General features: G+C 41.3%; 1 protein-coding gene across 1 annotated transcript; it reads left to right on the forward strand.

The window, feature by feature from the left end:
* The first annotated feature begins 606 nt into the window (after positions 1-606).
* LOC130688389 (one cut domain family member 3-like) lies at positions 607-22,779 on the forward strand. The gene is made up of 4 exons (XM_057511367.2): positions 607-2,140; positions 19,012-19,062; positions 19,487-19,605; positions 19,679-22,779. The coding sequence occupies exons 1-4, from the start codon at positions 610-612 to the stop codon at positions 20,012-20,014; spliced, it is 2,037 nt and encodes a 678-aa protein (XP_057367350.2). The 5' UTR covers positions 607-609; the 3' UTR covers positions 20,015-22,779.
* The last annotated feature ends 1,499 nt before the right edge of the window (positions 22,780-24,278 follow it).

Genomic DNA, 24,278 nt, shown 5'->3' on the forward strand with positions numbered 1-24,278 from the left:
CAACAACAGCAACAGCAGCAACAACATCTTCAACCACATCTGCACGCCGGGCTGGCCGATAGCGGCGAAGCCAACGGAGTTAGTGAATCCCCGTTCGATCCGGCCGAGCCCATCCACGAGGACAACAACAGCGACCCGCAGGATTTGCGGCTGGTCGTCCGTCACCCGGCCAACTTGAGGGTGGGCCGGCCTTCGCTGGACAACGACGAAGACGAGGAGATTGTGGACGAAGAGGAGAGTGAGTTGATCCAGCATCGGGACAGCGACGCAGAGGACGACGTCCATCCGCATCATCATCGTTCCCATCATTTGCAACAACAACAACAACAACAACAACAACATCATCATCAACAGCAGCAACAGCATCACAACAACCAACAACATCACCACCACCACCAGCAACAACAACAACAACAACAACACCATCCGGGCGTCGAATCGCCTTTGGGCTCTGCCGATTCCGGCCTCCTCAGTCCGGGCGAACTGAGTCCGTCTAGAGGTCTCACGATGCTCGACGCGGCCGACTACCGGGCCTTGCACGCCTCGGCCGAGTCCAGCTACCAAACGCTCCAGTCGCTGGCCACCAACAACGGCGGAGCCTCGTCCAGGATGTCGCCGCATCCTCATCCGGCTTTCGCCGGCGGAGGCAACGCCGGCAACGCCGGTTCTTACGCCACTCTGACGCCGCTCCAACCGCTGCCGCCCATCTCTACCGTGTCGGACAAGTTCGTCTACAGCCACCATCCGCAACAACAGCAGCAACAACAACAACAACAACAGCAGCAACAGATCAACCACCACCATCACCAGCAACAACTGCAACAACAACAACAACAAATGCATCACCATCACCACCATTTGCAGCACCAGCAACAGCATCAGCACCACCACCACGGTGGAGGCGGAGGTTCTGGTGGTGGTGGGGGAGGTAATAACAACGTGTCCGGCTCGTTTACCGTCATGCAGAACAGTTCCGGATTCGTGGGGCAAATGGGCGCGATGGGAGCCGGACACGGGGCCGGCGGGGGATACGCGGGCGGATACTCCGTCGATAAATTACCGCCGATGGCGCTGTCGCCTCCGCCGGCCGTCCAGCACGGACACTACAACGTCCAGCATCATTCGGTAGTGTCGGGCCTTCACCAGACGTCGCCACTGTCGCCTTCGTACGGCGGTGGGCATCAAAACAACGGGCTCCATTCGCCCAGCAAATCGCTGGATTCGCCGACCGGATACGATTACACCATCCGCGGCGCAGGTGGAGGCAGCAGCAACGGATGTCTGGGTCAAGCTCAACACAGTCCGGGCGGCCCGTTGAGTCCGCAGTCTCACAGCTCGCTGCACTCGCCTCCGCACAGCGGGTACAGCGTCCTGAGTCAGGTGGGCATGAACGGATTGGCCGGTCCCGGCCCGCTCAGTCCACCACAGCCTCAGCAATTATCGCCTGGTGGCCAGCAGCAGCAGCAACAGCAACCTCAGCAACACGGCCAGATGAGTCCTACACCGCCGCCCGGCTTGAGTCTGATGGAACGGATGGAACGGATGGAGCGGATGGAGCGGATGAGGGAAGCCATGCCGCAATCGCCTTCGCCTCCCTTGGGCGTCTCGTTGTCACGCGACGCCATGATCGGCTCGATGGGTGGAGGCGGCACGATCCATTTGGCCAGCTCCAGTCAAATCCACTTGGCCGGACAACAGCATTCGCAGCAGCAACAGCAGCAACAACAACAACAACAGCAAGGATTCGGTCCGGGCTCCGTCGGTCCGGCCGCCTCGAAACATTCGCCTCCGTCGTCGATTTCGACGTCGAGTCCCAGCAACGGCGGCGGTGGAGGTGGCGGAGGTGGTGGAGGAGTCGGCGGAGGTAGTGGGAGCAACAACAGCAGCAACGGTGCCGAGCTGGAAGAGATCAACACCAAAGAGCTAGCGGCCCGCATCTCGGCGGAATTGAAGCGCTACAGCATTCCGCAGGCGATTTTCGCCCAGCGGGTCCTCTGCCGCTCGCAGGGAACCCTGTCCGACCTCCTGCGCAACCCGAAACCCTGGTCGAAGCTCAAGTCCGGCCGCGAAACGTTCCGGAGAATGTGGAAGTGGCTCCAAGAACCGGAATTCCAGCGCATGTCCGCCCTCCGTCTTGCCGGTGAGTCTTTCTTATTTCGGCCGTTTCTAGTTTCATTATCGGGGGAGGGGGGGAGGTCATTACGTTGTCCCCTTTTGTTTTTTGGTGTGTGACAGTCTTTTTGTGTGTGTCTGTGTGTCTGTGTGTACGCTCGCTTCTTCTCGATAAGAAAGACGGGACAGCGAGCGACGCGTTTGACGTGAAAACCTAAAACAAACTGGTTGCCATAGCGACGGCCGAGTTTCCCCTTCCTCGTTTTTTTTCAAAACCTAGTGGACGGTGTGTATTGAGCATAGCGTCCAAACACACACACACACATAAAAGTTGAACGGAAATGCGTCCAGCTGACCTTTAAAGTATCGCCCGTCTGTACATTCAAAAGGCCGCAACTAACAAAATGGCAGGTAGTGCGTTGAGATGTTTCAAACAAAAAAACACACATCGGCAAGAAAAGTGTGGACGTTTTCTATACGTGATTGAAAATGATCGGTAGACCATAGGAGAGAAGACGGGCCGTTGGCTTTCCGCATGAATTGTAGATGATCCCGATACACAAGACGTATCTCTCCGACACAGGCCTGTTGAAGTATACACAAGAGTTTGACCAAAGACTTGACCCAACCAGCAAGCTCCAGAGTTTGGATTCCCCCCCCCCCTCCCCGGTCAGAGATTGGACCAAAAAAGATAGCCATTGTTTTTTTGTTTTTTTTTTTTTTTTCTTTTATCTTATTTTTTTTTTTTTTCGTCTTGCTCACGCAGTTGGCGTACGTGAAAAGACTTGCGTGTCTATCGATGAATTCTGCAACCAAACTGAATTGATAATCAACAGCATCGCAATGGTTAGAACGAAGCTGTGCTGCTAGCCTCTTTTTATGTTTTTTTTTTTGCGATGTGTATATTTCGCCTTATTGCGTTGATGTGTACATGTTCGGATGACATTCCATTAACGACGGACATTTTTAAATGTTTACATTTAAAAGAAAAATGGCTGACTTTGAATGATGATTGTACGCGATGGCCTATCGTTGAAGGCATCTCTCTCACTCGATTTTCGACAACTCCCCCCAAATAAAAAAACCCCGCCCATGTACCTCTTCTAGAATTCCATCAATCCGCCAGAGGCTTTTGGATAGATCTAAAACGAGAATTCCCGTGGTTCCGTTCATTTTTTTTTTTTTTTTTTTTTTTAAATGGAAAGGGGAGGGGGGGGGATATATTTCGATGCAGAAACTCTCTAGGCTCTTTGTTTTTGTTTTGACGAACGTTGTCTATTACATCAAATGTGTGTAGTACATAAAATATATATATAACTATACCTTAACACACACACACACACACAAAAAGGAAGGAGATGCTCAGGTTACGTAACTTACCTGTCCTCATCATTAGGCATCGGGGGGGAAGGGTTATTATAGACAGCCGGTATATAACCGTGTACGTAGCGACTTGCGACGGACGGCCCCCATGGTACGACATAACATCATTTGTTCCTTTAGGGGGGTGAAGGGATACTCCACGAAGAGTATAGATATTTAATCAAACAAGATACCGGTTTAAATTTTGTTGTTTGTTTGCTTTTGCGTGGACGTTTGAGAGATTCAATCGATCTTTAAGCCACTATCCATTTTGAAAGGTGTAACAATTCAAGGTTGAAAACCTATTAAAAACAGAATTCGAGCAGATCAAACTCACGTTTAAAAAAAAACAAAAACAAAAACAAAAAAAATATCGATCGATATGCCTTTACTACCGTCCATCTTTTGTTTCTTTCTTCCGTATTATGTATATATACCTAGTGCGCTAGGGATGTGTGGCGTACCTCACCGATCGATACGCAACTATTCATCGGTCTACAAAGTGAGCGGGGGGGGAGCGGGGAAGGAGGAGGAAGAAATGTTATATATAATGTATATATATAAATAACCATTGTAGTCAGCGTGTAATATAGAGTAGAAACGAGGCATTTAAGATGACGATTGATTTATAGATGCCAAACATCGAGCCGTAAAAAAAAAGCTGCAGAATCGTTACGTACCGAGGCTCTAGATGTATAAGGATCAATCGAATACAAAACAATTCCAGCGGCTCCCGCAGAAATGAAAAAAAAAAAAATAATAAAATAAATGAATATAAATAATAAAAGCGCAGGTTCGTTTGCTTGTTTTTTTTTGTTTTTTCGTCCAATGGAAATGCGTGAGGCTATTCATCAAAGTACAGCGCGTTATGTGAAATTACTGCAAGATTCAAACAAGCCAATTTTTGGGGGGGGAGAGGAGGGCATCAAGTGTTATGAAAGAAAAAATAATAATGCAACTGTCTATAGCTGATGATCTGTACAAAAAAAAAAAAAGGCATTCTATTCTTTTTGTGTGTGTGTCAAACCCAACATATCGTCACTGCTCTTGGTCTATTTCTTATTGTCTCAATCATTTGTTTTGTTTTGTTTCACAGGGCGGGTCTCTTTTTTTTTTTTTTTTCCGTACCTCATTTTAGTAGTGGTAGTATATCCAACAGCTGATGATGTGTGCACAGAGAGAAACAAAAAAAAAAAAAAAAAAAAAAAAAGGGGGGGAGAATGATTGCAAAAGTTCCGTTTTTCTTCCGTGTTGATTTGAAAAGAGAGTCGCCTTTTGTTCTTTTTCAACTCCTCTGCTTTAAAGCTGCGCGTGAATAAAGAAGAACGAACGCTACATATATATACTCCCCATACCACGTAGATGATCGAAAAAAAACGGAGGGGGGGACTGCCTTTCAATTTTTCTTTTGTTTGAATCTACAACACAAAACGACAAAGTCTTTTCAATTTTTTAAAATATTTTTTTTTGAAGGGAGTTGGCTTCTAAGACGAGACTCTTGTACACGTATCGATGTGCGTATAACTATCATTTTTGGGCCATGCCAGGAGGTATTAGGATGCCCCGTACGCAACGTATACCTACACACGCCGTACTTGTTCTCATCCCTTCATCGATTGACTTTGACGACCTTACACTTCAAAAGGCTGAGTGTAATTTTTTTTTTTTTTTTTGTGTTGTTTTATTTCACTCGTGTAGATGAAGGGTTGGAATCAGCCAAGACGATCTCAATATATTTTTAGAATTTTTTTCTTAACTTTTGAAAAAAAAAATAGAATGTTGTATGTGTGTGTGTCTTTCAGGTGTGTGCGTAGCCAGAGAGGATGGGGAGTGATGGCGTGCGTGTTTGCAGGCTATACATATAAGGGCTCTTTGCTGTGCCTCACTTGTAATGTCCTTTATTTATCGGTTGGCATGGCAACCGAGCGCGTAGCTACTACACACAAAACCATCACTATATAACAGTACGTCTATACACCGTCACCGACAGTCCCTCTTTCTTTTTATCTTTTTTCTCTATTCTTTTCCTTTTTTTTTTTTTTTTTTCTCTCTTCTATTCTTTTTCTTTTCGAATATACACAGTGTCGTCCGTGTCCGCCGTCCGTGTCTTCCTTATTTTGTCAGCCGCGCGGCGTTTGTTTTTTGTTTTTTAAAGACGGACACACAAAAAGGTTTCCGACGCTTTCAAATTATTACGAGGCGAGGAAAAGTCAAGTTCCTTCAACTCATGCACACACACACACGCACACACACAGACAAAATGATGTTTCTGTTGTTCTTATTCGATAGAATAATACAGCGAGTCGTGTTAAACAACTCCACCTTTCGTCTATTATGCATATTCAGAAAGCCGATAGAAATGGGGAGGTAGTGCGACCTCTTTTTATTGGAAGCCTATTTTCGCACTTTAAAAACTACGATAAGCTGAACGCAGGGTCCCTACTTTTTTTTTTTTATCGATTCGTTTGTGTTGACCAATTGCATATGCCCTGCAAAGACGGGCGTCCCCTCCCAATTGTCGTACGTGGGACCCTCAGTTCTACACACGAAAACAAACATAGGAACAGGAAACATTTGAAATGGCTTCTTCTTCTTTTATATTTGCTAAAAAAAACAAACAATGGGCCAGCATTAGAAAAAAAAATGAACCCTTTCATTCAAATGTGTTCTCACGTTTTTTTAAAATTTGTTTTAAATATAAGGGTCGCACGGTTTGTGGTAGATATCCAAAAGTCCATCGAAATTGAGGAGAGCCTTCTCCGCTTGTTTGTAGGGATACACACATACCCTGTGTAACGTGAATATTGCCAACAACCGCAAACTAAACAGACGCTCATATACCCCACCGGCTAAAGTCTTGTAGAAGAAACTGGACGATTCATCGCAGCATGTCATTTTCTTTTTTTTTTATACAGTCAAAACCGATATATATATATATATAATATTACATGTACGTATTGCATTTCATTTCGGTTGTGGTTTCATATTTTTTCTTTTTGGCCTTCGATGTTTACCGGTAGGCTAAACCTTTGCGCGTATATATCGTTGGGCAAACGGAAGAGGTTGACTATATACATTCGTGTGTGTACATATGCGGACGTCGCCTAAAATATAAAAAAGAAAACCAATGGTCGCATTATATCCCCCTGGTGTGCAGTACGTATTTTTTTTTTTATTTTTTTTTTTGCCATGGGTTGCGGTGTAACACGCTGCGCTTATGTGCGCATGGATTAGCGTATTGCCAGCTTTAAAAAAGAAAAAAAGTCCAGTTGGGCCCAAGGTATAGAGCTATATAGACTTGCCAAGACAGCAGCTTGCACAGTGTCCATAAATACGTTGAGTTAATAGGGCGGAGCGGTTGCCATGGTATAAATGCGCTGTGGGGTGCGTTCGTATACGATGTACATCTGTATAAATATGTACGTCCTATAAAAATTCTAATCATACATTTCATTTTATTTTTTAAAAAAAGGTAGACAAGGTATTTCTTTTTCGTGTGTGCCTTTGCTTTTTTTTTTCTATTTTATTGGTGAAAGTAGGAAATGCGTTCGTTTTTTTTTTTTGTCATTTGCACGTTCATAAAAAAATAATAACGAGACGAAAGGCCTTTGCGTATGTTGCGTTGATGTCGTAAACTGGTTGCGGATGACGGAAATGGTTGCTGGACACGTGGGGTGGGGTATAAGTATTGTCCATGTTTTTTTTTAAACGTGCGCAACGCCAAGCGACGTATCCGAGAGATGCGCATAATTAAATGAGGTGTATAGCGTAAGCGTGAGACGAGCGTGATAATGTACCGGACGAACGTCCTCATGAAAATCAACGTTCTCCTTTGCTTTTACTCACCTAAATAAAAATTTTTTTTTTAAATAACAATATTTTTTTTCCTACGAAATTGAATGGCTTTAATTGAAAAACGTTTGGACCATTTTCTACATGTCCAAATTTAATCCAAATTCGTAGATGGCGTTAAAAGCGGCTCACGTTCTATACGAAACACACAGAATCAAATACAGGGGGGGGGGGGGGGAATATATATAAAAATGGGAAAAAAAAAAAAAAGAAATAGATAGAACGTGCGAGTCGACCTACGATGGATATCGGCTTTCCTCTCCTTTCCTTTTTTTTTTTTTCTTTCTTTCCATCTTATTTAGAAGCCGATTTTCTATTATTTAAACAAGGAAAAGAAAGGGAAAAAGAAGAATAGCGTGTTGGCGGGATAACAGTCGTGAAAAGAAGACTATACGAAAGTGAGGGGGGAGACAGAGAGCAAAAGGGGGTTGGAGAAAAGGATAGAAAAGAAAGTGTCAAGTGGCGTTGGAGATCCGGGGAGGGGGAACAAAAAAAAAAATAAAAAATAGAAAGAAAAAGAAAAAAAAAAGCACGCGGGTTCTCCTCTATGAAAAGGGGCTCGGCTGCTGTTGAAGCTGGTGGGGTGCGCTTGGTCCTCCGGACGCTAACGGATATGGCAAAAGAAAGAGAGTATATATATATAACGCATATGTGTGGTGGCAGTTTAGGGACGAACGCGAGGGAAACATAGTAGACACATAGAGCGTCGAGTCAGCAACGACAGACTCAGCATTTTTCCCTTTTTTTATATATATACATATTTTTTTTTTTTACATATATATATATATCTGGTAGATCCCATTCACGTCTGAAGCGCAACCCGTATGTCTCATAAACGTATTATTTAAAAAAAAAAAAAAAACATTATTACATTTCTTTTAAATGGCCGACTGTTCATATGCAAACGTTAGCATGCGTCGTACGTTCATTTAATAAGATGGGGTTATTTGTATGGGTCGTTTAGTATAGAAAGGATGGAACAGCTGTTAATAGCTCGGGGTTAGAGATACGGACGATGATTTATAAATAATAATAAAAAGAAATATTACAACGTGATTTAAAGATGTGCAGTTTCACCTGCGGTTTAAATGCGAATAGATCAGGGCGAACGGTTCCACGTTTGGCTTGTGTTTGCACGTTTTTTCGATGGCACACACAATGCTGGGTGTCCATTCGTCAAGCTGACAGAAGCACAAAAAAAAACCTTACACAGGAACTGCTGCCTATTTAAAATTTTTTTTTTGTTTCCCCTTACATTTCTTCATCATCAGGATATCCACCTCCATCGTTGCAACAAAAGGGAAAGAAAGAAAACAGCAAACAAAATGAAAGAGAGAACTAGGAGGGGATAGTATATCATAGCACTGAGGGTTTTTTTCTACTATTATTATTAGTATATGCATGAAAAACAATAGAAAGACCTATTCCAGCAAATCATCAAAAAATGGCGCTTCTCTTTTTAAAACCCACCCGTTCTTTTTTTTATTTCATTTTGGATTCTCGTACACTGTGAAGTTCTTTTCTTTTCTGCTGATTATTATTTCATCTTTGATTGTCGCTCTCAGTCAGAGGCGATGGCGAACGCCAGGGAGGCAGTCTGCGGCGTTATCATCATTTCTGAAGAGCAATCATTGTTGCTTGATTGTCGTGCTTTTACTTAGATAGCGCATATACAGCTCATTAAAAAAAATTGTACACGATAGCAGTGAACGCGGGTCAAGAAAAAACAATGAAAACAAGAACAAGTCCTGACACGACTACAACAATAGGGTGGGTTTGAAAATAATAATGGCTTAAAAATAGGAATTAAAAACGTGAATTTAATTGCGGTGAACATATCGAAATGCATTCGGATCAAAGTTTGTTTATATAGAAATCATTGATAGGGTGTAGATAAATGAATATGGGCAAGCTGTCGGTAACATTTGGAGCCAGGCCGTTTCACGTTGTTACTGGAAATGATTGTAACAAAAAGGAGGAGGACTAAAGCCCGTTGAATAATTAAAATCTAACGACCATAACACATAACGTCGAGCCTTCCTCCTCCTCGCTTTATCACCTTGTGTACTAGTCGTGTATTACGTAATCCCAACCAGCTGTTGGATTTCACTTGTGTTTAGAAAAGATAAAGTATTCACCATGAGTTTAGCAAAAACCCAGCAGGAAGGTGTCGCCCGTGTTGTTTTTCGTTGTTCATCACACACACACACACACAAAACAAATATGACGTGCGATATCTCCAGCAAACACCTGCTCTTCGTAGTTGCACAAGACCAGGTGCAATTTATAAAGTTAATCATTGACTTTTGCACCACGTACTGTGAATAGACAAAAGAATGAAAGGCAGCCATCGGCATGAAGTAATAGCTGCGATGGGTGTGGTCCAACACATTGTTTTAGCAGACTTTCTGCTCGGTACGGTTATTGCGCAACATTTAATGTATGGCATCTCAATGCGGCATCAATACGTTAGCGCCCTCGAGAACTCGCAAAGTGCAACAACACTACCCGCTTTTTGCAATTCATTCATCTTTTTTTTTCAATTGACTGTGCGCTGCTATTCGCACTAAAGGACCGATTAAAGCGTTTAACGTCCCAATGGCAAAAAAAAAAAAAAAAACGACCGTTGATTTGTTAATTACAGAGAGACTTTTACATTTTCTAGTTATAGCGAGTTCCATTCTCCATTAAAAAATTAAAAATGAAAATTGTTTTAGAAAGCAATTGTCCGCATAGATGACGCCCATTGAACCATCCTATGAAATGAAGCGTCTAATAGCGTCATTACGAACCATTTCGAAAGACGAAATCTATAGATGAACTGTGTATATATGTATCAATGTTGCATGAGTAAAAATTGCTCATTAGCTGGTTAGGCTATCAATAGATACGTTTTGAATCGAATGGGCCTGCCCTATTCAATCCTATGCCATCTTAACATTCGATGACACACAATCAAAAGGTGCGCTTGAACTGCCACGCCAAATTCAAAATAGAGAAAATATGCCATATACAGAATTGAGCATCGAAAAACGAATGTCTTCAATCACGCATGAGATGTTCCCCCTCCGCCTTTTTTTTATAATAATAGACATATTGTATAATAGAACGACATGGCCAGCACACACACACACACACGCTCAATCAAGCATTCGTCAACAATTTTTGATTTTTGCATTTATATATTCCTTTTTAAAATAAAATTCTTAATATGGGGTGAAGGGAGGGGAGGGGGGAGGGAAGAGGTTCAACCCAATTTTCTTGGCGGTTCAATCGATTCGCGCTGGGGGCCAATTAGGTAAACGAGCGCTCCGTACCTACACCCTCATCTTGGATAGAACATCTGCCTTTTACTTTCTCATCCTCCTCCTCCCCCTCCCCTCTCCTCTTCTATATGTTGTTGCTGCTTTTGACTGCTGGAACTCCGTTCAATCTTTTTCTGCGCACGTCAACAATTCAAAACGAGATGAGCTCCATATGCATATAAGAAAGAAATATATGAAGAATAGACTTGCATTGAAACTGATCACATCTGCTTATATATATAGGCATCGTTTTTGCATGCGTTCCATCTCATTTTTTTTCTCTCCCAAAAACTTACATTTTTATTTCTTTTTTTTTTTTCAATTAGCTTGATATGTAAAGAAAGTAGTTTGTTCAACATCACAATCGAAAGTTGGGGAAGGGAAATTTTCAAATATACAGATTTCTTTGTCAGCCGATCTATTATAAGGTACATGCCAATCTATCGTGCGTATGTTTATATACCGTCCTAGGGGTGTTTGAATGGTGTAAAAAAAAAAAGGGGGGGGGGAATAAGGTACGAGATATCAGAATATAAAAAAATAATAATCAGAAAAGTTTTTCAGGTGAATAGCAATTTTTTCTTCTGTGTGTGTGTATGGAAATAAAAAAAAAAAAAAACATTTCCCAAATGGTTATCGATGATTGGAAAATATCGGCAGTGAAAAAAAAAAAAAAAATCTGGTGGACGGGGAACAGATAATATCGTGCTGATAAAGAAAAAAAAGATGAGGGAGAATGGATTGTGAAATGCATGATGTCAAATGAAGCGCGAAACTGCCAGGGTCTGATTATTAGCGGGACTACAGCAGCCTGTCTCTCTCTATACACTATATCCATATATAGGCTCCACATAGAAATATATTGGGTAACCCTTTTCTTTCTCTCTCTCTCTCGTTTCGTTCAGTTTCTATTGTGTCGTCCAAGAGATGAAAAGTGCTCTCATCTTATTGGAGGACAGAGAGAAGAAGAAAAAAAAAAAAAATACCTCAAAATGTCAGGACGATGATGACAGTCGCTGACTCTCTCTCTCCACTTTTCTTTTTTGCTATCGACAAGATGGCGCCCAATTAAGAACTTATACACATGCCGGATTGGCAATTCAACAGCGTTTCACAAGCACAGACTGCTGCTGAGAAATATTGAAAGAAAAAAAAAATCTAGGTCCCCCATCAGAGTCCACTGTTGGGTACCTATTCAGAAAGAAACCCTCCTGCAATCCTGTACAGAACTGAATGTCGACAATGGAACCCGGATAAAGAATTTGAAAAGACGATGGAATATAAGGGCGAAAGAAAAAAAACAAAAAACAGAGATGGAATGAAAGATATGGTGGGGTCGTTCTCCTATTTATGTTAAACACGTTCGATGCTTGTTTTGTTTTTATTATTTTGTTCCCCTTCTATTCACACAACAGGGAGGGGGGCTTAGATTGGACAGATGCTACCAACAGTATGATATGCATTACATTTTCCGTGTTAAATAGAACGTACACAGACAATCACCATTTGAAAAGAAACAAGTCTAATCTCTTCATCGGAGGACATACGTTGTACCACTGGCCCAGTGCTAAATAGCTATAGAAAAATGCTTATAAATAAAAAAAATAAATAAATAATAAGAGGTCATGCAAATGAAGTGCTTTCATTGTAAAACAAGTGGTGTGACCGAAGAACGTGTCGCATGCAAGGGACTCGAATCAGAGAGTAGCTGAAAGAAAAAGGAGAGTAAACAAAAACTGCGTCGATGACCGTTGGCCATGGAGTGCACTGCGATAGCGCAATATGTATTTATATACGTATATATACGAACGAACAATACAAATGCCATATCAACCAATGACAGCCAAGAAGCCGTTACAAGGGAAACAGGCTTTTCGACTTCTTTACCTTGGCTGCATGCTCCCTTTGCGTCTCTGATGCTCTTCTTTGTACATCAGCGGGAGGAAGACGACGGGAAAGCATTTCTGACGCGTATCCCAAACAACAACATTTCTTTTATATATAGAGTTCTTGACTTGGGCGCACTCCCCTGCGACAGCACGGCCCCAAACTTTCCTTCCTTTTTTTTTTTTTTTTATTAACAATTCACCGTTATACGACATACACACAAGAAAAAAGAGGGTGGGGGGGGCATATGTGTGTATACCTGTTCAAAATCGAATAGGTGCATTTGATTTGTTTTATAGCTGAATGCGGGCTGTCTTTTGTTTACGAGCCTACCTTTTTTGCGGTATTTGCATAAGTCGTAATAAGAGATTATAGCAAGGACATGTGTAGTGTTTACACACAGGTACATTATAACATGTATCTCCATGTGTATGCATAACTATAACGGTTAACAATCATCTGTCAGGAATATATGTACCTGTACTGGATATTTCTGCGAGTAGAAACGCTACAGCAAGTTGTGATTGACGCACCGGTGCAATGTTGACAACTGTTATATTGCGCGGCTTGTATCAAACGAAATGGCTGAGAACGGCCGAACATGCGAGAGTCGCATCGTCAGTTTCATCAGTCGTCTATTGTCTTGTCAGCCTCGTTCATTTCTAAATAAAAAGTTTCACATTTTTTCAATTTTTAATAGAAAGAAAAAAATGGGCTTTTATATTGAGGGCTGTATTCACTTTGTAACATCAAGATGGCCTTAATATTAGGATATAGTACGACGTTATGAAGGTACTGACGTGGGAAATAGATATAAAAAAGGGGAGTGGATCTAACCCACATATAAGATAAATGGGTCTATCTTGAGATGGGAGGTAAAAGAGAGATGCTCTCTTTCTTGACACATTCAGATGTTTCAGACGAAAACAAATCAACAGTCCACTGTTTGAATTTGAAATTTTTTCCATTAACGTTATTGAGATAGTTGCGTTGGAAATGTGATCCATTTTCACGTAACGGGCTACTTTGAAATGTGACCTCATTTTCGCAATCGAAATGGCGCGTTCGTGAGGCTGCACGATTTGATTGTAAGAACGACGACTGAAAGGCAAAACCCCCGGTGCCTTCCATCAAACACAACTCTGTTATGCAATTACTGATACACAGCGCAATGGTAGTATCCGTTATACCCTATAAGTCTATACAATCATTTACTATAGTAACCTAATGTTTCTCTAGCACGAAGATATCATTAACAAAGAAATGGTTTTCGTGATTCCCCGAAACTATCAGTGCGCGTAGACACACACACACACACCGCCCAATTTGTTTTTCTCTGCACCTTCACGTAGTGCATACATAGAAATGGCTGGCCTAAATAGACGTACAGACCAAAAGGTCATTAACGCACACGTTACGTTGTGCCCAGCCAGTCTATGCCAACATCCCTGTTTCTATATAGACGAGCGTAGCACTGCTCTTTAACTACGGGGGGCACAGGGAGCTTGCCATTTTCACCTGTACAAAGTGTGCTTAGCATAGGTGATGAGCCAACCAAACAGTTCAAATGAAAAAAAAAAAAAAAGGGAAGCCAGAGGGGCGGATGAAGAGCAAAAGTTTGCGAGGAGAGTCGGGACGAAGGGATTGAATTAGAACCAGCAGCGTGCAGAATAATAAGCGAAGCGCAATGCAACAACACGCTTTATTGTCTGCGCTTACACTATGTGTATGTATGTGTCTTGAGCTTTAGGTATAGCCAAGGGCTTAAAGCAGACAGTGTCATGGACGTAAACGTTTATTGGGTGGGCTAAAAGACCATGTTGGACCATGAGATTCTTGTTTTTTTTTTAGAGCTCTAAATAATAATAATAAAAAGAAACCGGTCAGTCATGCAAAAACATATTTGCTTCTTGTGCGTCTTTGGCAGTGTGTGTATAAGAGCAAACTCTCGTTGTCGTATACGTTACGTTGAATGACACTTGAAAGCTGTAGGCAAGACAAATGGAAAGAAATATAGCGAGCAGAGTGTACACGTACTTTCCTTTTTTTGTTCAGCAGCAGAGGTTTTAACACGCCACTGAGTTCTTGTTCTTCATTGTTGGCTTCGCGAATCACGTTACATTGACATCGAAGTTAAATCTATTTCATTAGCCACGCTATGAGCGTATAGAAATAGATCAATCTTGATTCAAAATTGATGGTGGGCACGGCCATAAATCATTCATACACATCAGCGGTGTATACATTTTTTAAAGGAGCAAACATAGTTTTTCGGCTTCAAAATGCGTGCAGGAAAGAGCAAACAAATCCTTATATGGTCAGTAGCTTTATTCAAATTAGAAGAAATCGTCTTTACATAAATCGAAAAAAAATTTATGAAAAACAAGAAAAACCTTTTGAATTGCATCTCCAGGGACCACAAATTGCATCTCCTGGGACCCCCCCCCCCCCCCCCCCAAAAAAAAAAAAAAAACGTGTATAGACATGCCTATACATTTATGGTGAACAGAATAAAAAAAAAAAAAACATGTCTGGACTTGTCTCTACGCGTACAACAATTGTCTGCATTTTAACCGACCGTTTCAAGTAGCTCAATATAAATTTTTTTATTAAATCCAAATCCTTTTATCCGAAAAAAAAAAATGGATTTGCATATCATCCCACTTGAATCCATTTCTTTCGATAGTCGAATGAGAAAAAAAAAATTTGAACAATTCCTGTTCGAAAAAGACTGGCTTCAGACACGCAGGCACGCATACATCTGTATGGGAAACGTATAGAACCGGACATTTAGTGCAGCGGCAGCGTGCCCAGTTCTTGCATTTTCTTTCGCGTGCTTGCATAACTAGATGCTAACGATCTACTCGACCATCCACAACCCCCCCCCCCCTCCCTGAAGAAAAATATATATATTTCCCCTCCCCCCGTTTTTTTTTCTATTCACTAACCACACCCTATCTAGCTCTTCCATCTATATGTAAGCGTCCGCATTTCCCCCTCTCTCTCTCTCAACTCGTTGTTATAAAGAACCCAACTTCAACGTACATTTATATATATAGCTCCCCCCCCCCCTCCATTTGTAATGATTCTCAGCGCAACCCTATTACGTGGTGGGTGTGTAGGAACCAACTGAAGCAAAGCTTGAATTGCTGGCCTTATTTTGGCGTCCTCAATAGGAGGAGACTCCCGCTGGTTCGAGTCTCAAAAAAAAAAAAAAAAGAAAAATTTAAGCGTCGTAGTCGAAATAAATGACACCCTTCTACACATAGGAAGGAGAGGGGGTTGGACACACCCATTGGCGTTTGCCTATAGTTTCACTGGAAAGAGCCAAACTGTTAGACTCAGTTCTATGTAGTATATATTTATTTTGAGGGGGGTGGGGGTGTGAATGTAATAGACTCGCTGTCCACTTGCTTGAAAATCTTACGTTGACACTTTCTGTATGGTGTTGAAGGTATGGCAAAGAGGCTGGGGAAGTGGGGAGCTATTTTTCTTTGGTTTTTTCTGAACATTTGGCACGGAGCGTCTACAGCTGGACGATTGCAGGGAATAAATGGGCCTAACCCAACGTCGATATGTTGGACGAGATGGCAAACGAATAAGGCCCACTAGATGGGGTGGGAGGGCTGTGTGTGTGTGTGTGTGTGTGTGTGTGGGTTTCTCCCGTCGTAGAAATGGCGTGCCGAATAGTACTCTAATACATTCGACAAGGAACACGGGCCGCTCTTTCCCCCTTCTTCTTTCGACACGATGGTTCCATCGCAAGACGAAAAGAAATAAACAAGTTTTTCCCTCCTTTTTATTTTGTTTTACATTATCGATCGATTTTTTTCAATCGATTCTTTGCAGAGACTCGATGATCACATTCAAAGTAGATCCTAATGACGGCCGTTCGCCCGTAGGCAGGTCTTTAATAAGATGAAAGAACTTGAATTAAAATGAAAACAAAAGAAAAATATGAATTTTGTTAACAAACAAAACAAAATGGTGCTAAAACGCTGGATGCGTGTCTAAGTGGCATAAAACGCGTGGGCGTCAAGAGGAACCTCTCGTTTGAAATTTTTTAAAATTTTTTCTGCCCTTCATTTTCTTTTTTTTTTTTCTCACGTAAAAGGAAGTTAAGAAAAACTGGCATCAGTGCAACTCTTGAAATCCAGACTAGAGAAATGAATTGTGTTTTATTCTTTTGATTTCTCCCCTTCTTTCGCTAAACAAGGGGGACACTGTCAAGGGTGTGGTGAGTGTAGAACGTTCGCCCCGAAAAAAATGGGGGAAAAAAACATGGACTGGGCACGCCCGGCATCACGAATGAAAATCGCGTTGCTTTTTTTTTTTTAAACGCATATCCCCAATGGTACAATATCTGCGTGTAGATTCTGTTCTTACATGACCTTTTTGGATTTAAAAAAATGCATGGACAAAATGATGAAGGTTCTTCATTATCGTCGGAAAGTGAATGAGTTTAAGACCGCATCCTCTTGGCCAGCCATCGCCCTCGTGTACAACAATCAAGGCCTTGCCCTCTTGCCTTCTTTCGCTAGAATACCTTACGATCCGCTGACAGCGGAATCATTTTCCGCAACGCTTGACATTATCGTTCAAACTTCGACAGACAGTCCCACCGGAATGAGGGACGCCAAATACAATCAACGTGTATAATATACACCCCCCCCCCCCTCTCTCTTGCCTTGCTTCGTGAATAATCTCATTTTTCGTTTTCGGATGATTTGCTACTCCGTTTTGCCCTCGCATACAAAACTCGCAGAGAAATTTTCTCTTGATGATGTTGTACGCGCTTGCTCAAACATCTCATCAGACTACAGGCTAATGCAAAATCATTCTTTTTTTATTTGCTGTATATCTTTTTAGAAAAAGGGAGGGTTCATTTTGAGTGCCACAAACTAAATTTGTGGGATGTGGAAAAAGAAAGGAACGATGCATTTTAGGAGGCCGACTTTGGAATTCGCTTTAATTATTCATTAAAGCTAAAAGGTTAAAGAACGAGAGAGGATGACTCAATTCGACACGTTCATCATCGTCAAATCAAAATAGAATCAGCCATAGATGTGTATTATCTCTCGCTGCTTGTAATCGCCTTGTTTTAATTGATGACCCCATGACATTTTGGCGATTTTTAATAAATAAAACGTTGACTAATTAACGATCGTTAGCGAAATGTTTAAAAAAAAAAACACTTGGTGGCGTTGAGTATTTCCCATCGTCTCAGCAGTCGGTTGATGAACTACACAAATAGATCTATAGGGGTGGGGAATAGGCAAATGAGGAGGGGTCTGGTCTAAGAGGTTTACCTGCCCGAGCAATTACCGACCAGCACAGATATGCAAAGAAGCGAGTTTTCTTTGAGAGAGAGAGAACACTAGAAGAATATTAAGCGTGTTCAATCATGATGTAACGATGAAAGATCAAGTAAGCGTACATAAAGAACATACGTGTGATACACACGCATCAAAATAAACAATTCTTTTTTTTTTTTTTATATATCTTTAGAAATAAAACATGATTTATATCCTCAATCATTTCTGGTCGTGTCAGCTTGGGTGTTGTAACACACGTGTTTTTTTTTCAATCAGAAAAATAAAATTGCACACAAACAACTGCCCCGACTGCAGTTGACGTGACTTGTTTTTCTTTTTTTTTTTTAGTTTTCTTATCCGTTCGGTATAGATAATACGCATATGTTTTCATAAGAACATTCAGATCGTGTGTATACATCAAGTGGGAAACCATATAGGCTAGAACAAGTTTTCAAAATGTTTTCGATGCGCACCGTCTTTACCATCGCACACGCGTCAGTTGATTTCTAATCTACTTCTGATTGAGACAGTCGACGTTTTCACTCCAAAAAGAAAAACTTCGTGTTTCTGCGGGAGTGTAGGCTACACAATCACGTTCGTCTACTCGCATTTCGGGGCTTATAGGAACGGCAATACATCGCACACGTATACATACAGGGCGACGGAGAGAAGGGGGGGGGGCTATGGTACTGTACATGCGTGTGTGTATATATTTACCTTGAAATTCAGCTGGAGACAATGTTCGCTTGTTATGTACACGTTTGCCCTAGTTGCTACAGCAGCTCGCAACAATGGCGCGAAATTCAATTTCGTCTGAGACAAATCCCCGATTCGCGTTGGCCGATTTCTTTTCTTAATACAAAACGTGCGATGGTAGAGGATTGCCCAACTAAGCCACTATCTCCACGATAGCCATCGATTTGAGTCTGGAAAGCAAAAGAAAAATAAGAAATTAAAAGAAAATAAAAAAAAAGGGGGGGGGGAGGAAAAGAATCTATCGATTTATAGTTGACACCCTTGTGTTTGCACACCGTCACTACGATGGTGTTGTAAACGGTCTAAAACAGTTGAAAAGAATTTCGGTCAATCCCTTTTTGTTCTTCTTCTTTTGGCTAAACATTTTTATTAATAAAATCTAACTTATTTATTTATTTATTTTTTTTTCTTCGTTGATTCAGTTGGAGGCCACGCTCAACAACAGCACACACCTCCGTTTGGAGAGCCACCCAGTAAGTACTATTCCTTGATTCTTTTGTTTTTATTGGTTTCGCACGCATCAGTAGAACTCTCGTTTAAAACATACGAAGATAGAAATAAATTTTTAAAAAGAGGGGAACGGTCAGGGTTCCATGGCAGACAAAGAGATGGGTGCACGACTCTTTGTGCGTTGGAACTTTGGTCTGTTCCCGTGACGTTTACTATCGAATGTGTCGCTGGATATCGCCAATTAATTGAGCAGTCGTTGGCTGCATTTGCATCTCGGGGGAGATTTCACGACATTTCACGAACGCGCAAAAATGAACAAATACGAGTTTGCGATGCCATCTAGCGGGACATAAACAAACCATTGCTTTCCCCACGAAAGAAGAAGAACATTTCAAAATAACGCTTTGCTTTTGTTTTGTTTTTTCCGACTTTTCACCTACGTCATAGTAGCCGTGGTTTGTAAGCGCAAAGAAGAGCAACCCCCGCCTCCTGAACAACCGTCACCAAAGAAGCCTCGCTTAGTTTTCACCGATTTGCAACGACGTACACTGCAGGCCATTTTCAAGGTACTTCAAATTCGTAATCATCCCCCCCCCTTTGATTCAAATTAAATATTTAAAGAATATTTTCTAATTTTAGGAAACGAAACGGCCGTCGAAAGAGATGCAAGTGACGATAGCCAAACAGTTGGGCCTGGAACCGACGACGGTTGGCAATTTCTTCATGAACGCCCGTCGTCGTTCGATGGACAAATGGAAGGACGAAGACGGTGGAGCCAAATCGCCTGGTACTAGCAGTATGGGAGATGTTGACGGTTGCGACGTCGATGGCGCCGGCTCGGTCAGCATGTGCGGCAGCCCTTCGCCAGCTTCGTCGCCCACCGGCGCCGGAGGCGGCGGTGGCGGGGATCCTCACGGCGGCCACGTTATCAGTCACGGATCCCTCCACCATTCGCTGGCCACCGACGCCTTATGACAACAACAGAACCACCACCTGATTGCATTCGGCCAGTGACTGAGTTGTGTTGAACACATCAAAACAGATCGACACCGACGGCTACCTCCGACGTTCAAATTATATCCCCCCCCAAAAAAAAATATTTATCGCCGAATACGAAAGAAAAGCAAAAAATGAACAAGAAAAAAGGGAATGACAAATGGAAAAAAAAAATAAAATCTAGTCCTTTTCAAAAGTGTCAAACGGTGGACGAACTGAAACGAAACGAACTCCGCCAATAGAAGTGCGTGAGATGAGAAAAAGAAAAACCAAACCAAAAAACAATTGATACATGTCAAATGATCTCCTTTTTTTGTGCTACGTTTATATCAACTGAGTGCTAGTCAATGATGATGCAATGAGTCACGTTTTCTTTTCGGATTTTTTTTTTTTCAATGTGTATACGTGTAAACCCCCGGCATTCCGAATTTTTTAGTTTTGTTCCATTTTTGCATTCCAAATCGATGACAAATGTGCGAGCTTATTTTATGTATAGTCAAATAAGCTCCCCTCCCCTCTACACGAACGAAACGGTCAGGAAGAGAAAACGCCGAGACATCAGGCAAACGCAAACCAGTGATCTCAATGACAGTCATTCCATTAAATGGCCGTTTGGGGGATGAGGGAATGTTTTCAATTGAAAAAAATCGTGAGCGTGAATTGCTCCCCCCCCCCCTTGCCATCCAATATTTAATTTCTTCCCGCCATTGAAATCTTTTAAACATTTTATGAGTTCTATGTCACAATCGCTCAAGGATCGTGTGCGTCTATAAAAATTGGGGGGTGGGGGGCAGGAAATTCTAAATTCTAAAAAAAAAAAAAACATAAGCGTTGTAATCGTTTGCGCGTATTTGAATGTATCCCGGCAAAGGACATCTCAACTTACATTTCATATCTGATGGTAGGGGGAGGGGGAGAGAGGCTGTTTAAATAATGGAGCATCAGAGGGATGAGGTTGTGAGTGACCAATTGAAAACAAAAAAGAAAAGACATTTCTAATTCTCCCTAGTCAAAAATCCTTATCATTCCCTTTTTCTTTTTAATGATGCGTCCAGCTGAATGAATTCCTTTCGCATTTGTGTTTGTTGCAGCACACGCATTACGAGTGGGGACCTCTATTTTATCGACACACACGTCTATGTCACCGAGATTATTATCACCACTTGGCTCCTCTCCCTCCGCCCAAAGCAAACACCACCTTTAGCCATCAACATTAATTTTTTTGTTGTTGAAAGTCACGTATATAATCATCTACTCGTCCTCTACGTATCAAATTCAATTTCTAACCCTGGCATGTGTAATAACGGAGGATATTATAGTTTTAAACGCTCTAGAGAGAGAACAAAAAAAAAACATAACAATAACAAACAAAACAAACAAAAAAAATGAAATGAAAAATGCCCCTCTAGTTTAATTTTCAGAATAATGCGGTTGTAGCCTTTCCTTTCAAATCAAACACGCTCTCTTTTTGTTTTCTCGTTCGCCCATTTACCCCCCGTTTTTATACATAGCTTTTTGATGCCATTGGTGCGTGTCCGTGGCTATTTCTCGTTTCTCTGTTGCATTCCATGATGTACATTTTCTTTTACACAAAACAAAAATTTCAGAAAAAAAAGGATAAAAAAAAAAAAAAATGAACAATTGCCCCCCCCCCCCTCCCCCCTAAAGAAAATTGGTGTCTCACGAATATTTTTTTTCGTTTGAAAACAAAATGATGTGCTAACCCTCTTAATCGTTTTCACCGTCAAAATAATTGAAATACTTAAAAAAACAAAAACAGAAAGAAATGGGGAGAGCATAAGAAATAATGTTTGCTTTCCGGTAGAAAATCACGTTGCCATCGTCTTCTTTGAAAGTACTTATTCATAGTCATGAAATCTTTTCTGTTTGTTTTATTTATTTATTTTATTTTTTTTTGTATTTCATTTTTCTCTTATGGGTATTCGTTTTGAAACGTTTTAATATAATCCACGACCTGATCACACATGTGAAACCCTCCTCTTTAAACACGATTTTCACGTTTGGGTGGAAGAAAAAAAACAAACAAACAAACAAACAAAATATTACCGAATGGAAGTTTCACTGGATTACAAGAAAATTAATAATAATTTGATGATAGTTTCGTGAAGTTCGTACGTGAGCACGTCCGTTCCCCTCCCTCTTTTTTAAAACTAGTCGTGTTACATTGTTTTTGAATCTTTTGAATTTTTTTTTCTGTGTGTTTTTCTAAATGATTGACGTACAGTTTGTGTGTGTGTGCGAACGTGAGCGTGCAAAAAAAACATTTGCGCATTATCCGCGCATGAATCAAGGATTTTCTTTTGTTTGTTTTGTTTTCGGTTCGATGAAGTCATTTATGCAAAAGTTGTTTTGATATAACATGTGCGCTGGTACTTACATAACTTCATTTTTCTAGTCCTGTACGTGTGTTTCCCACGTCTCATTATATACTTAAAAACATCAACAAACCCAAAGCATCACGAAAAAAAAATTTATTGTACTTTGTATCTCTCTGCTCGTCTCTCCCTTCGTTCATTTGTTCCGATTCGCCCTCCCATAAATCCTGCCCCCCCCCTTTATTCCCCTAACCCCTCTGTTGGATGACTTAACCTACTTAATAAAGCTCTCCACGCATCCATCACATTTAATAATTCCCCTCGCAGCTCACACTCTTCTCCGTATTTATATATATACACATACATATACACGAAAGAAAAAAAAACATTCCCGTCCTCTCTCTCTCTCGTTTCAATTTTAACTCTCGTTCCGATACATTTCACGAAATAACTAAGCGAATGTCAAATATAAAAACCGGTTTCTTCGTCCTTTAGTTTCTGAATATTCGATGAGCACGTACTCTTAAATTGGCTCGTAAAACTTGGATCTAACGTTTAACATACAACAACGGCCCTCTTCCATACAAAAAAAAATATTAATAATAAGATGATTGACTCACTTTCCCACACTTTCATAATAGAAAGCTGATGAGGAGTTGGCCGGCGTAGTTTTCTCTTGTTCCGTTCCAGGCGATGGTTAACGAGGCTAGCCTCATGCCGTGCAAACTGCTGCAGATGAACGCGAAGATGTTTAAACAATCAACCGTTTTCTTGATGACTCAATCATCTTTTAGTTTTTGTTCTAACCAAGTGCACCAGGTCAAAATATAAAGTGGGAAGATATGAATAAAAGAATACTCGATTACCTGCGATAAAATCCTATTGATTTTGAAACAATACTGTGAGACGTTACGAAATGTAAATATGTATTAGTTCGTACAACTTTTACTAATGTGGTAAGGTAGGAAACAGGTAGTATCAAATCTGGAATCTAAGAATTGGCTTGCTAACGAGGGTGAACTGACCTGTCGACGAATAATGTGGTTGGCTTCGACATCTCCCAATTGATCTCTGAGCTTCTTTTGTGTGTGTTTGTGCGTTACCGCCAAAAACAAAGATGAGAAACGACTAGTTAGAACTTGTGCTAAGAACAATTGAAAGCCATTTCCTGTCACGTGCAATTGCTTTATTCATTCAAAAGACAAAAGTTGCAAGTCATTCGGTTATTCATATTTGATTTGGGAATGTTTTCTTTTTTTCTACACGAGTTTGAAAACGTCGCGGTCACGGGCAACCAATCACCACAGAATACCTGGCAATTACGTGAAGCGCGATAGGTGGGAAAAGCGTCCACGGTTATCGTGTTTCCTTTTATAGTTTAAACCATTTTCAGAGTTTGCTTTTACAGTGAAACTTTGACGTACGTGCTGTCCACCCGCGTATGATCATTACGATTGATTTACCTTCGGGGATTCCTACAAAATGTTATCGGATTTCGTCTTTCTGTTACCGGCTCTTTTGAATTCATTTCCCCCTCCCCCCAGTTGCGATGAAATGTAACATAAGCAGAAATATCAATAAGTTTTGTTTGTAAAATAGATAGATTGTAGAAAGGTATGATTGTTGGAATTGAAAGTATTTCATTAGCAAAACTGAAAGTTTGTTTTCACCGCTGGACTATAGAACAAAAAAGATAATTGAAATCGTTCTAATCGGAATTAAGAGGCTTTTTCTTCCCACACGGTGACCGCAATGCTCGTGAAAACACCAGACATAAGCCTTTGCGGTATGATTTCACTATTTTGAAAAAAAAAAAAAAAAAAAAACATTTTAAAATAGGCCCGGGTGGATGCCCAATTTGCCCAGCGCGAAAAAAGAGGTGCACGTAACAGCTCAGTTCCGCAATG

The sequence above is a fragment of the Daphnia carinata genome, chromosome 9 (assembly GCF_022539665.2).
Source record: "Daphnia carinata strain CSIRO-1 chromosome 9, CSIRO_AGI_Dcar_HiC_V3, whole genome shotgun sequence".
In the NCBI taxonomy this organism is placed as follows: domain Eukaryota; kingdom Metazoa; phylum Arthropoda; class Branchiopoda; order Diplostraca; family Daphniidae; genus Daphnia; species Daphnia carinata.

Excerpts from the sequence above, each read along its gene's own strand:
- LOC130688389 (XM_057511367.2), top strand. The coding sequence starts at position 610 with ATGTCGCCGCATCCTCATCCGGCTTTCGCCGGCGGAGGCAACGCCGGC. Across the intron at positions 2,141-19,011 it reads GTCCGCCCTCCGTCTTGCCG|TTGGAGGCCACGCTCAACAA; the intron begins GTGAGTCTTTCT and ends TCGTTGATTCAG. Across the intron at positions 19,063-19,486 it reads TCCGTTTGGAGAGCCACCCA|TAGCCGTGGTTTGTAAGCGC; the intron begins GTAAGTACTATT and ends CCTACGTCATAG.